Source organism: Erpetoichthys calabaricus, chromosome 4 (genome assembly GCF_900747795.2).
Source record: "Erpetoichthys calabaricus chromosome 4, fErpCal1.3, whole genome shotgun sequence".
NCBI classification, from domain to species: Eukaryota; Metazoa; Chordata; class Cladistia; order Polypteriformes; family Polypteridae; genus Erpetoichthys; species Erpetoichthys calabaricus.
In genome coordinates, this window is record NC_041397.2 from 319807318 (window position 1) to 319821699 (window position 14382).

Consider the following 14382-nt stretch of genomic DNA (forward strand, 5'->3'; position numbering starts at 1 on the left):
TGTTTGATCAGAGACATTCACACCATTGGCCTGCCTGCTGGAGGTCATTTTGTAGGCTCTGGCAGTGCTCATCCTGTTCCTCATTGCCCAAAGGAGCAGATACCGGTGGGTCCTGCTGATGGGTTAAGGACCTTCTACGAGAGGCTCTGTCCAGCTTTCCTAGAGTAACTGCCTGTCTCTTGGAATCTCCCCCATGACCTTGAGACTGTACTGGAAGACACAGCATACCTTCTGGCAATGACACGTATTGATGTGCCTGCCATCCTCAAGAAGTTGGACTACCTGTGCCACCTCTTTAGGGTCCAGGTATGGCCTCATGCTACCAGTAGTGACACTGACCATAGCCAAATGCAAAACGAGTGACAAAACAGATGAGGAGGGAAAAATGTAAGTGGCCTCCCTCCACCTGTTAAACCATTCATTCCTGTTTTGGGGGTCATCTCATTGTTGCCCCTGTAGTGCACCAAAGCAGCTGAAACCGATTAACAAGCCCCTTTGCTACTTAACTGAGCAGATCAATAGCCCACATGTTTCATTGAGTTGATGCTGTACACAGATTAAAAAGTGTTCCTTAATTTAATTTTATATATATATATATAAATTCCCTTCTTCTCCTGCTCTTCTTTTTCATATGAGGGTTGCCGCAGGAGGAGCTCCAGTCTTTGTGGGGACCGAGTGTTACTGTTGTACTGAAGTATCTTACGGTCAGACACCAGTGGAAGTGCTTGTTCTTCATAGCATGAAGGCACTGGAAATTAACACCTACACAGCTTGGCATGATAGGTCTTATATTATATATTGTGATAACCAGTCCCCCCCGTACACAGCAGACAACACATCAACCTGTCCAAACACAGAAAAAAAAGGGAAGGTCTACAGGACGCTAGTGAGACCAGCTATGTTATATGGGTTGGAGACGGTGGCACTGACCAGAAAGCAGGAAACAGATCTGAAGGTAGCAGAGTTTAAGATGCTAAGATTTGCATTGGGTGTGACGAGGATGGATAGGATTATAAATGAGGACATTAGAGGGTCAGCTCAAGATGGATGGTTGGGAGACAAAGTCAGAGAGGCGAGATTGCGTTAGTTTGGACATGTGCAGAGGAGAGATGTTGGGTATATTGGGAGAAGGGTGCTAAGGATAGAGCTTCCAGGTAAGAGGAGAAGAGGAAGGCCTAAGAGAAGGTTTATGGATGTGGTGAGAGAGGACATGCAGGTGATGGGTGTCACAGAACAAGATAACGAGGACAGAAAGATATGGAAGAAGATGATCTGCTATGGCAACCCCTAATGGGAGCAGTCGAAAGAAGAAGAAGAACTCCAACTAAGTTTAAACAAAGTTTTATTAGGGGAATAATTTTTAGAATGCTTCAAAGCATCAGAAATGTGCCAAAACGAAAGGAAAAAAAAATCCATTAAGATACACAAGCCAAAATGTATAAGACTTTGGAAGAAATGTATGGCAGATAGCTTAAGCTATAAAATTAAATAAAGTTGTAACTCGAAAATGGATGGGAAAAGGCCATTAAGGAACATTATGACCACTGAGCAAATTCAGAATATCAGTAACAACCTGCAGTACAAGTTAACGTTGGGGGAGAAAATGAAACGTGTGGTGGAAAATCTAAAAGACATGAGGGTCATACTGTCTGAATCACTAAGGAACAAAACAGGAAATACCATCAAGAGTGAAATGCTGTGAAGGACACAATTAAACATCATCTGCTCTCCATTTCCCTTTTCCTGTCCCTACTAGGGAAGCTGCCAACTCTTCTAGTTTTATTCTAACTAGAACATTAAAACATTACAAAGTGTGGTCTCCACTCCACTCACCTTCATCTGCTCCATCGCCCTCCTCGTCTCCTCCAGTGTCTTCTCCTTCTCCACAAGTTTCATTCTGATTTCACTCATCGTCACCCCCAGCTGTTTCTGTTTTTAAACACAGAATTCACTTTTTGATTTCCTGTTCTCTTTCAGTCCTGACATTTTTCTAGCAATTTATTTTACATTTTATGATACAGCTTATTTTTTCTGTCACTTATCATTTTATTGTCACAGTATGTGACTCACAGAGATTTGATTTAACAATATCTTAAAAAAATGTCAGCTTTACCTCACCTTCTGAGGGCTAAGTGCTATCTAGTGGTGATTAGGATTTAAAGAAAAGGTCCGGTGTTCATCAGGGTTGGTTAGAGAGTTCACCGCGAGATAATCTGATGGTAGAGCCTTTCAATTGAAGTCAGCCTCAGGTGAATCGGTGACCAGGGCACCAGGCTTCAAACTACGCAGCCTCTGCCTAACCGTGTAACCCTAAGAAGCTTAAACTGCCCGTGCTTAAACTTTACAAAATGCCCATAAACTGCTGTAACATGAACACAAAGTCATCGTGGGTGAAGGAGTCTGTCACATCCATAATAATAACTAATCCCTTTGTGTAAAGTATGATCTAATTCTGCTTAAAATTGCTCATCACACACATTTGTGTTACCTCCGATATGAACCGTGTGCAGGCTCAGATTGTGAATGCTGTTATCGGCTGTAGCCCTGGAGGTGTATCACCATTGACATGTATAGAACACTTATTTTTGAGTTTTATTATGTTATATTACATGTGGGATATTAAATGTGGGTCTATATAATTAATATTTAGGGGGGAAACATTCTAATTTTCCATATGTTTACTTTTTGTGTAATAGTTTTGTTTTACGTGCATTACTCCATTCTATAATTTCTGCTTTTATCTTTAAAATATAATGAGTATAATTCTATATACTCTTTTCGGGTCCTGCTTACTTTATCTTTTGGTCATTATCCCAGTAATTTTACAGTAATGGTTGTTTAGGTCTGCATTAGGCCTGAGAGCTGTAGTTTGCCCACCACTAAACCCCACTCACCTGTTTTTCTTCTCTTTCCATCTCCAGCTCGACCATTTTATGGCCATTGTGTCCGGTCACCACACACATCATGCAGATACAAGTCTCATCAGTTTTACAAAATATTTCGAAACTTTTCTGATGTTTTGCACAAAGTTTCTCCTTTAGATTTGCGTCTGGGTCAACCAGCTTGTGTCCTTTCCAGGCGTCTTCTTCAACGTGAGGCTGCAGGTGAGTCTGACAGAAAGAGGCCATACAGGTCAGACAGGACTTCACTGCTCTAAACTTCTTCTCAATGCAGGCATCACACTCCACGTCTCCAGGGCCAACATAATTCTGAGCCGGAGGAGGAGGAGGACAGAGTTCCACCTTCTTCAATTTTTTGACAACTTCACTCAGCCCAGTCTTTACATGCAGTTCAGGTCTGGTGGTGAAGGTCCTCTTGCACTGTGGACAGCAGTACACTTGGCTGTGATCCCAACAGTCTGTGAGACACTTCAGACAAAAACTGTGACCACAATGCAGTGACACGAGGTCAGTCAGGGTGTCCAAACACAGTGAGCAGATCAACTCATCCTCAAATGCTAAGAGCCTGGATTCTGCCATTGTGTGTAGCAGGAAAAGCAGTCAGAGAGAAACAGTAAGAAAATCAAGGTGGAGACTTGTGAAGAAATGAAAGTGAAAGTTTGTCTTTACTTAGTAGGAAGAAGGAGGAGGAGGAAATTAAAAAGTGAAATCTGACAGCACATCTGAGGGGACAAACATTGGGATGAACAATTAATGTGAGATGCTGTAACGCTTTGACCTTTCCTGGCCAATATTGCTATACGTCACCACCTTTAGGATAGCAGGTCAACCTCAAATAGCCCTCGGACCCCTTCCTGCAATACTGATATGATAAATAATATAACTTACACAATATCAACAAAATAACCGTGAGAAATAGACAAGGTGAAAATAACTGTATTAAATCAATCTTATAAGAAAATATACAAACATAAATGGCAGCAACCAAATTCGTGAATGCACCTCCATCCCTCACATCCCCACAAATACATTATGTGATAACCCTTCATTCACCCATCCATCCATCCATTGGCTCCCGCTTATCCGTGGTCGGGTCGCGGGGGCAGCAGCTTGAGCAGAGATGCCCAGACTTCCCTCTCCCCGGCCACTTCTTCTAGCTCTTCCGGGAGAATCCCAAGGCTTTCCCAGGCCAGTCGAGAGACTTAGTCCCTCCAGCGTGTCCTGGGTCTTCCTCGGAGCCTCCTCCCGGTTGGACGTGCCCGTTACACCTCACCAGGGAGGCGTTCAGGAGGCATCCTGATCAGATGCCCGAGCCATCTCATCTGACTCCTCCTGAGCCCCTCCCGGATGACTGAGTTTCTCACCCTATCTTTAAGGGAAAGCCCAGACACCCTGCGGAGGAAACTCATTTCAGCCACTTGTATTCGCGATCTCGTTCTTTCGGTCACTACCCATAGCTCATGACCATAGATGAGGGTAGGAGCGTACATTACTGCGGATGCCGCACCGATCCGCCTGTCGATCTCATGCTCCATTCTTCCCTCACTCGTGAACAAGACCCCGAGATACTTGAACTCCTCCACTTGGGGCAGGATCTCGCTACCAACCCTGAGAGGGCACACCACCCTTTTCCGGCTGAGGACCATGGTCTCGGATTTGGAGGTGCTGATTCTCATCCCAGCCGCTTCACACTCGGCTGCGAACCGATCCAGAGAGAGCTGAAGATCACGGCCTAATGAAGCAAACAGGACAACATCATCTGCAAAAAGCAGTGACCCCCTCAACACCCTGGCTGCGCCTAGAAATTCTGTCCATAAAAGTTATGAACAGAATCGGTGACAAAGGGCAGCCCTGGCGGAGTCCAACTCTCACTGGAAACGGGTTCGACTTACTGCCGGCAATGCGGACCAGGCTCTGGCACCGATCGTACAGGGACCGAACAGCCCTTATCAAGGGGGCCGGTACCCCATACTCTCGGAGTACCCCCCACAGGATTCCCCGAGGGACACGGTCGAATGCCTTTTCCAAGTCCACAAAACACATGTAGACTGGTTGGGCAAACTCCATGCACCCTCCAGGACTCTGCTAAGGGTATAGAGCTGGTCCACTGTTCCGCGACCAGGACGAAAACCACACTGTTCCTCCTGAATCCGAGGCTCGACTATCCGACGGACCCTCCTCTCCAGGACCCCTGAATAGACTTTTCCAGGGAGGCTGAGGAGTGTGATCCCTCTGTAGTTGGAACACACCCTCCGATCCCCCTTCTTAAAGAGGGGGACCACCACCCCGGTCTGCCAATCCAGAGGCACTGTCCCTGATGTCCATGCGATGTTGCAGAGGCGTGTCAGCCAAGACAGTCCTACAACATCCAGAGCCTTGAGGAACTCCGGGCGTATCTCATCCACCTCCGGGGCCCTGCCACCTAGGAGTTTTTTGACCACCTCGGTGACCTCAGTCCCACCTCTGAGTCCCCAGGCTCTGCTTCCTCATTGGAAGGCATGTTAATGGGATTGAGGAGGTCTTCGAAGTACTCCCCCCACCGACCCACAACGTCCCGAGTCGAGGTCAGCAGCGCACCATCCCCACCATATACAGTGTTGACACTGCACTGCTTCCCCTTCCTGAGACACCGGATGGTGGACCAAAATCTCCTCGAAGCCGTCCGAAAGTCGTTCTCCATGGCCTCCACAAACTCCTCCCACGCCCGAGTTTTTGCCTCAGCAACCATCAAAGCCGCATTCCGCTTGGCCTACCGGTACCTATCAGCTGCCTCCAGGGTCCCACAGGACAAAAGGGTCCTGTAGGACTCCTTCTTCAGCTTGACGGCATCCTTCACCGCCGGTGTCCACCTGATAACCCTTCGCCCCAGACAAACCCCAAAGTCCAGGCAGTTTCCAGGCACTTATGATAACACAAGTCCATTTTCCGTGTTCTCTTTTCCCCAGAGACTCCAAACGTGCTAACCCACATAAGCAAGGATCGCTCTTAGCTCACCCACGTTAATTTTTCCTGACTGTCCCCTTTGTTTCTACTTCAGAGTGGGTCGTCCAGCAAAGTCTTCGAGGTGGCCTCGTCCATAAGCAAGCGAGGTGATCCTTTCTCTGGCCGTAGACAGTCAATGTTTATCAGTTGCTGTCGAAAACCTTTATCTTTCTTCTTTTTCTCTCCTTTTTATTACTGTATCCTGATGCCCCTTTTCCATTACAACCCATGGAAACCACAGCAACATTCCACCGAGCCCCCAAAGGTCTTCTTTACGACTGTCTGCCTAATGTGCCTGTTTGTTTCCCTCCTACCACCATATTAAGGGTGCTTGGGCAGCAACAGGGTTAATTAACACTGAGGACGGCTAAGAGACAAAAGCAAATCAGAGAGCGTTTATGTGGTGCTGCCACAATGATGATCACAGTGTGGTAATACAATGATCAGCAAAAGAAGAGATGAACTGCCTCAGGGTGTCTGCTAAAGTTCAATTTATTTCAGTATATCCTGTCTATTTATTACACAAGGGGGGCTCTGCCCCCTGCTCGCTTCGCTTGCCTACCCCTGGCGTTGGGTATCCTGAAATACATTAGTCGAGCTCGTTCGTCTTGGAGCCGTGCCCGCTCTGCTTGCGGCATTTCAGACGCGCGTTGTAGGCGCCTGCGTTCATTGATTGTATCCAGCCGGGCTCATGTTTGTATATCCGTCAGTCAAGCTCGTTCGTTTTGAACCCGTGCCTGCTTTTCTTTCGCAGTTTCAGACGCACGTTGTAGGCGCCTGCGTTCATTGATCTTATCCAGGTGGGCTCGTGTTTGTATCGTTGAGCTGCATTGTGTTTGAATTCGGTGTAAAGAGTTCAGCGGTTTGTAAAATCCCAAGCAGCACATTACTCCTAACTTCACCCCGCAATAGTGCCACTCACAATATGGCGGTGACGCCTGCGCCCTTCGTACTATCTTTGTGGACCTGTGGGGCTGCCGTAGCCTCTTCCGTTTGAATCTGGGCTGCAGCGCAGAATCCTCTTTTTGGCGTGGCTGTGTCGGTAGTCGTTAGCTATGGGCGCCTTGTTGCTTCATTTCTCATTCACGTCAGTTGAGCTGTTTCGTTTTTGGGCCGTGAGTCCTTCGTTCGCGGTGGATACGACTTTGATTGCGGTTTATGAGACGTGCGCCGTACGCGCCTGCGCAGTACGTCTCATGGTCCCATCGCCGTGTACCTGCGTCCATGCCATCCGGTTTACCATATGGATACTGAAGTTCACATTAGACAGACTCAATGCTGTTAAACAGATTATTCTACAGTCGTGGCCAAATGTTTTGAGAAGGACCCAAGTGTTGGTTTTTAGATCTTTTTCTCAGATGTTTCTCTGGTATACAAGCGTTTCATAAGTTTCAGAGACTTTTACTGACAATTACATTACTTTTGCAAAGAGTTAATATTTTCTGTGTTGGCCCTTCTTTCTTTTTCAAGACCTCTGCAATTCGCACTGGCAGGCTGGCAATCAACTTCTGGTCCAAATCCTGACTGATGGCAGCTGCCCATCCTTGCATAACCAGAATTTGTGGGTTTTTGTTTGTCCAACTCTTGAGGATTGACCACAAGTTCTCAATGGGATTAAGGTATGGGAAGTTTCCTGGCCATGGACACCAGATTTCAATGTTTTGTTCCCCAAGCCACTTAGTTCTCACTTTTGCCTTATGGTCTGGTGCTCCATCATGCCAGATTGTTCATTGTTGGTCACCAAGCTGTTCTTCGATAGTTGGGAGAAGTTGTTCTCAGAGGATGTTTTGGTCCCATCCTTTATTCAGGGGTGGGTTCTTAGGAAAAAATGTGAGTGAGCCCGTTGCCTTTGCTAGGAAGCAACCCCGCACGTGACATGAATGGTGTCAGGATGCTTTACTGTTGGCATGACACAGGACTGATGGTAGCGCCTCTCACCTTTTCTTTTTTCCATATGCCTCAAAGAATCGGAAAGGGGATTCATCAGAGAAATGACTTTCCCCCAGCAGTCCGTAGTAGCCCAATCTCTGTACCTTTTGCAGAATATCAGTCTGTCCCTGATGTTTTTCTTGGCTTCTTTGCTGACCTTCTTGACACCCACCAGGCCATCCTTTAAAAGTCTTCACCTCACTCATACCTGCCTGCTGCCATTCCTGAGCAAGCTCTGCACTGGTGGTGCCCCAATCCTGAGCCGTGAATAAAGAATGGGACCAAAATGTCCTTCGAGAGCAACTTCTCCCAAACGTCCAAGAATAGTAGGGTGACCAATAATGCCTTTTTCCAGTATGATGGAATGTCATTGAGAACTTGTGGACAATCCTCAAGTGGTGGGTGGACAAGCAAAAAGCCACAAATTCTGACAAACTCCAAGCATTTTTTATTCAAGAATGGGCTGCCATCGCTGCGGTGGGTTGACGCCCTGCCCGGGATTGCTCCCTGCCTTGCGCCCTGTGTTGGCTGGGATTGGCTCCAGCAGACCCCCGTGACCCTGTGTTCAGATTCAGCGGGTTGGAAAATGGATGGATGGATGGTGCTGCCATCAGTCTGGATTGGGCCCAGAAGTTGATTGCCAGCCTGCCAGGGTGAATTGCAGAGGTCCTGCACATAAACTTCATGTCAATAAAAGCCTTTGAAACTTCTGAAATGCTTGTAATTCTACTTCAGTATACCATAGAAAGATCTGACAAAAACATTGAAGCGGCAAACTTTGTGAAAACTAACACTTGGGTCATTCTCAAAACTTTTGGCCACATCTGTATTAGCTGTGATGGTGTTTTTTATTAGTTAAATTGTGCACCCCATGGTAAGTTTTCTTCTGTAGTTTATCAGACTTGCATGGATGGAGTTCATGAGAAGAACTGACTGATTGCTATTAATAAATCAATTAAATTGTCAGTTCGATGTTGTCATTTTGGTGGAGTGGTAGCTCTGTGGCAAGGGATCTGTGCTGGCAACCCGGTTGGAATCCCATAAATACCAGAAGTGATTTAAATTCATTGGGCCCTTGAGCAAGGCCCTTAACATCCAATTGCTTAGTCCTGGATATGACGTTAATCTGCATTCAGCCCAACAAGAAGGTCCTCCAATTTACAGAGGAAACTTGAGGGTTGGTGACAGGATTGGCATTCCAGCCACCGTAAAAAAAACTTCCGACTGTTCCAATGTGGTGCTGAGATGTCACCTATTACATGGCAGCACTTGGGTCTCAATTCAGGTGGTTTGTCATGTGGTTGATGCAGCAATGCACCGTATCAGCACATGCTCCCAACCTCTTCTGCTAATGTCAATGCCAGTTATTAACATGATAATTTGGTTAAACTCCCATTATATATTCTTCATCTTTCTACATAGTTCAGGATTCACAGATGTTAGACTTCCTTCTGGGTAACTGAAGCCCACTCAGTTTAAGAATCATCTTCTTCTTCTTTTGACTCTTTTAACATACAGGGTCATGACACAAGACATCAGACTCCTTCACTTTTTCACATTTTTCATGTGTGCAGCCTTGTGGTAAAATTGCTTATATTTATTTTTTCCCTCATCAAGTAACACTCAATGCCCCTGAATGACAAATGGGGTTTTAGAGATTTTCCAAAATGTATTAAAAAAATAAAAAAGTGGCGTACACAATAAAATAAATGAAAACGGTATGAACACAATTATTGGGACCCTCAACCAATGTTCTGTAAAACACTGTTTTCAGATGAGAACTGCCATCAAGCCCTTCTTGTAGCTATGGATGAGACTTCTGCTCCTGCCTCTGGTGTCAGTTTTACTCTTGTGGTCACGTCCAGGAAAGTTGCCTACAGTCCCATGGACCTTAAACATCTCAATCATATTAGCTACTGTGGTTACTGAAACATGACCTTTATTGGAGATGTTCTTGTAGACTTTATCTTGACCAACCCCGGCTGTGTCCTCCTTCCTTTCCTCATCTTTTCTCGTGCCCAAATTCAGTGTGATGCACAAAATGACACAACATAGCCGAGTGAGGACTTTACTGAGTGAGTGAAGACCCCAGTGACACTCTTTAGAGGAATCAGTCTGCTTGAGATGTCACAGTAGTCCAGTGGGGTCTTTTAACTTGTGACGACTCCCAATAATTTTCTCCCTGCCATTTTCATTTGTTTTAATGTTCAAAATACGTGAAGTCGAGAACTCAGAGCAAAGTGTCTGCTCTGTGGAATGAAGAATGGTGGTCATGTTTACCTTATTTCACATTCAATTGTGGTTCATTTCTTCATATTGATATTCAAAACAACACTTCTTCATATTGAGACTACAAGCTGGAGCCCAAATAAAGTCAAATGATAAAATTGGCAATTAGAAAGCTCCTATTTGAGACAACATGAATCACACAGAGCTTCATCTTCCATCACCATATAATGGATAAGAAAACCCAAATAACACAATCATCCCCATCTGAACCCCTCAACTCAGAAGGACAAATTTGTCCACTCTGAACATGTAGGTTATCTCTTTTGCCAGCACATTTTTTATCTTTTATTTCATTGAACTTCTCAAAGGTTTGAGTATACAGTGCAGTGAAAAAGTATTTGTCCCCTTCCTTATTTGCTCTATTTTTGCTTCTTCGTAACACTTCATCATTTCTGATCTCCAAACAAATATAGTAGAATACAAAGATATCACTCTATTTTAAATGTTCTTTTGATTTATTGAAGGAAAAAAAGTTCAACAACACCTCGATCGCCCATTTGAAAAAGTCATTGCCTCCTAAATTTAATACCTGGTTGTGCCACCTTGAGTAGAAACAAGAGCAATCAAACAGGTCCAGCAGCAGGAGATCAGACATTGGCATCGTTGTGGAGAAATTGTGGCCCACAACTTTCATTTTGTGTTTTTTTTCAGCCATTCAGAGGTGGACTTGCACTTGTTCTGCTACATCACCCAGCTTCAGATCACGGACTGATGACCGGACATTCTTCTTCAGTATCTTCTGGCAGACAGCTGAATTCAAGCTTCCCTCAATTATGGTAAGTCATCCAGGCCTTGAAACAGTAAAGCATCCCCACACCATCACACTCCCACCACCATGATTGACTGTAGGTGTGATGTTCTTATTGTGGAAAGCTGTGTTAGGTTTACCCCAGATGGAACGGGACCTGTGTCTTCCATAAAGTTCTACTTTTGACTCATCAGTCCACAGAACATGAATAATAATAATTTTTTGCATTTATATAGCGCTTTTCTCACTCCTCAAAACATTAGACCAAAGGCTTTTGGGGTATTCAAGGTGATCTGGGCAAATGTTAGATGAGCCTTCATGTTCATGTGTTTTTTATCTTGCAGCTCTGTGAATTAAAGTGAGGGTGAGCTGACTGTCACATCACACTACAAATCCAAAAGAGCAAAACTGAAATCTTCTTATCCCTTACAGTGCCAGGCATGTCTGCTCTCTAGTGTCCTGGAGGATTTGGTGTGTTTTGGCAATTCCAAAACTGTCCATTAATGATGCTGCTGCTGCACTTCCAAGATGCCAAATGAGTGCACTAACACATGTCAGCTCTTTACCTGTACTGGCACTTTGAGAAGCTTTTCCATCACCATCATATATCAGGGGTGTCCAATTCCTTTCCTGGAGGTCCATAGTGGCTGTAGGTTTTCATTCTAACCATCTTTTTAATTTTTCCATCTTTTAAATTGATTACCTATTTAAGACATGGACCCTTTGTGCCACCACCACCTAATCAAAGCACTGTGATGTTCTCACATTGATGGATTAAAGGCTAGAAGTCCACATGACCGTCATCATCAAGTTCTTCCATGAGAACCCCGAATACCATGAGGACTGATTGAGGTCACTGATGTTAGGTAGAACACCTAGAGGGTGCTGGCTGGGTGGTCTCTCGTGGCCTCAGAACCCCTGCAAATTTTATTTTTTTCTCCAGCCGTCTGAATTTTTTTTTCTGACCCCCAGTCCATCAGACCTTACTTTATTCTTTATTACTTAACATTGCCTAATCTTATTTTTATATTTTTCATTTTTCTTTCTTCATCCTGTAAAGCACTTTGAGCTACATTATTTGTACAAAAATGTGCAATATGAATAAATCTTGTTGTTGTATCGGCCCCAACTCCTGCTCAAAAGAACACAAAGTCTTCTTCATCAAGGGGGTACAGCGTCACGGTAGCAGGAGCTGGAGCACAGGGACTTTGGGGGAAGAGAGACAGGAGAGTGAGACCTCTGGATGACCGCGGCTCGGCCCTTTAATTGTTCAAAGCCCAGCCGGTAAGCCAGTTGCTGATCCCGCAAAGAGGAGCTATAAGAGTGTGTTTGTTTCCCATTGAAAACCTGTTTAAGGTTTTTTGCAGCTGGATGATAAATTAGACTGGACTGCCAATACTGATGCGCTGTGCAAGAAAGGACAGAGCCGGTTATACTACCTTAGAAGGCTGGCGTCCTTCAACATCTGCAATAAGATGCTGCAGATGTTCTATCAGACAGTTGTGGCGAGCGCCCTCTTCTACGTGGTGGTGTGCTGGGGAGGCAGCATTAAGAGGAAAGACACCTCACGTCTGGACAAACTGGTGAGGAAGGCAAGCTCTATTGTTGGCATGGAGCTGGACAGTTTAACATCTGTGGCAGAGTGAAGGGCGCTCAGCAGGCTCCTATCAATTATGGAGAATCCACTGCATCCACTAAATAGTATCATCTCCAGACAGAAGAGCAGCTTCAGCGACAGACTGCTGTCACCGTCCTGCTCCACTGACAGATTGAGGAGATTGTTCCTCCCCCAAACTATGTGACTCTTCAATTCCATCCGGGGGGGGGGGGGGGGGTAAACATTAACATTTAACATTATACATAGTTATTGTCTGTTTTTTTCACCTGCATTATTATCATTCTTTAATTTAATATTATTTATTGTATCAGTATGCTGCTGCTGAAGAATGTGAATTTCCCATTGGGATTAATAAAGTATCTATCTATCTATCTATCTATCTATCTATCTATCTATCTATCTATCTATCTATCTATCTATCTATCTATCTATCTATCTATCTATCTATCTATCTATCTATCTATCTATCTATCTATCTATCTATCTATCTATCTAAGAGGGGGGGTTTGTGAAGGGCTGTCGCATCCCCCCAGCAGCAGCGGTCACAACACATATAAAGTGACCAAAAAAGATGCCTCATCAATCAGCTGATGGCTGATTATAAGGCAACTCCTGTGAAAAGACCCCCAGTGACAGCCATGGAAACCCTGCAGCTCTACTCTTCATATAGTACTGAAAGCCAAACTCTGTGAAAGGTTGTGCTTGGACACAAAGTCCCAGAGAGACAGAAATACCCAGTCCTCCAGACACATGACAACTAAAGCCTTTATAGGCACTCTGCACATACTGGTGTGCTCATTCTGGTTGGGCTCTCCTGCTGAGAGCACTTCATGTCTGACTTCTCTGACTAAGAGTACCTGAAGACAATCTGTGGTGAAGAAGAACAGCCAGGAAAGAAAAGTGAGAGCTGGTGAGCCTACCAAAAAAGTCTTTAAATGCCAGCGAGTCCAATGTGCCAAAAAAATCTACCAATGGGTATGATGGGCACTGAGTGGTGCTTTAGTGGGGTTCAGCAGGTCACTTTTTGTTTTAGCTGTTCATTATTCTGTGTTACATTTGAACCATCCTGTTCTAGTAATTACTACACAGTGAATGGAACTGATGTCACCAAATGCCATCTTCACAGTCCCCATTCTGCTCATTTCAGTTTCAGATCCTGAAGCTCCAGTTTTCCTCCTGCAGTCGTCTGAACCTTTGAGCGGCGAAGAGTTTTTACAGGTGACTTTGTGTTCTTATTGATTTGATGATCCTGGCTTTGACACTAAATATTCTCTCCTGATGTGATTGTGTGGGTGTCACTGTGTCACCCAGGTTCTGGCCCACTTTCATTCATCTCGCTTGTTATTTTCTCCTTTCTCTGTCCTCTTGATTTTTCCACTCTTTTCTTTCTCTGTCTCTCTCACTCTCTTACATATATTTCACATTCCTCTGTTCCTAAAGATGTGAGATGTGAATTTCCTCTTGGGGATTAATAAAGTCTATCTATCTATCTATCTATCTATCTATCTATCTATCTATCTATCTATCTATCTATCTATCTATCTATCTATCTATCTATCTATCTATCTATCTATCTATCTATCTATCTATCTATCTATCTATCTATCTATCTATCTATCTATCTATCTATCTATCTATCCATCCATCCATCCATCCGTCTATCTAAAGGCACCACATTTTGTTAATCAGAGAATGAAAGATGAGATTGTGAGTTTCAGAGTGACCAATGGTGCTGTGAGACATGGTGAAGAAAAATAAAGGAAGAAAATAACACAAAGAAAGAGAAACACAGAGACAAAGAAGAAGTATAAAATTAACAACATTTGTGAACAAATTGTGAATATCTTGCACATCTAAACCAGCCCTGAGTAACATCAAAAGATGGCCCTGAAAGGGAAACTGCTGGGCATTGACAA

General features: G+C 44.4%; 2 protein-coding genes across 16 annotated transcripts in view; one reads left to right on the forward strand and one right to left on the reverse strand.

Annotated features, from left to right (window-relative positions):
* The window catches only part of LOC114641130 (tripartite motif-containing protein 16-like protein), a 353855-nt gene that overhangs the window by 126689 nt on the left and 212784 nt on the right, over positions 1–14382 (forward strand). The gene's annotated exons all lie outside the window — the stretch shown is intronic.
* Positions 1–14382, reverse strand: part of LOC114641128 (tripartite motif-containing protein 16-like) — a 377528-nt gene that overhangs the window by 93879 nt on the left and 269267 nt on the right. The window contains exons 1-2 of one of the 5 annotated variants that reach the window (XM_028790269.2): positions 2895–3520; positions 1834–1929 (exon numbers count right to left, since the gene is read on the reverse strand). The exons of the other annotated variants lie outside the window; for them this stretch is intronic. Coding sequence (XP_028646102.2) covers positions 1834–1929; positions 2895–3479 — 681 coding nt within the window. The 5' untranslated portion in view covers positions 3480–3520. Of the gene's footprint in view, positions 1–1833; positions 1930–2894; positions 3521–14382 lie in introns of those variants that run through there. 5 annotated transcript variants of the gene reach the window in all.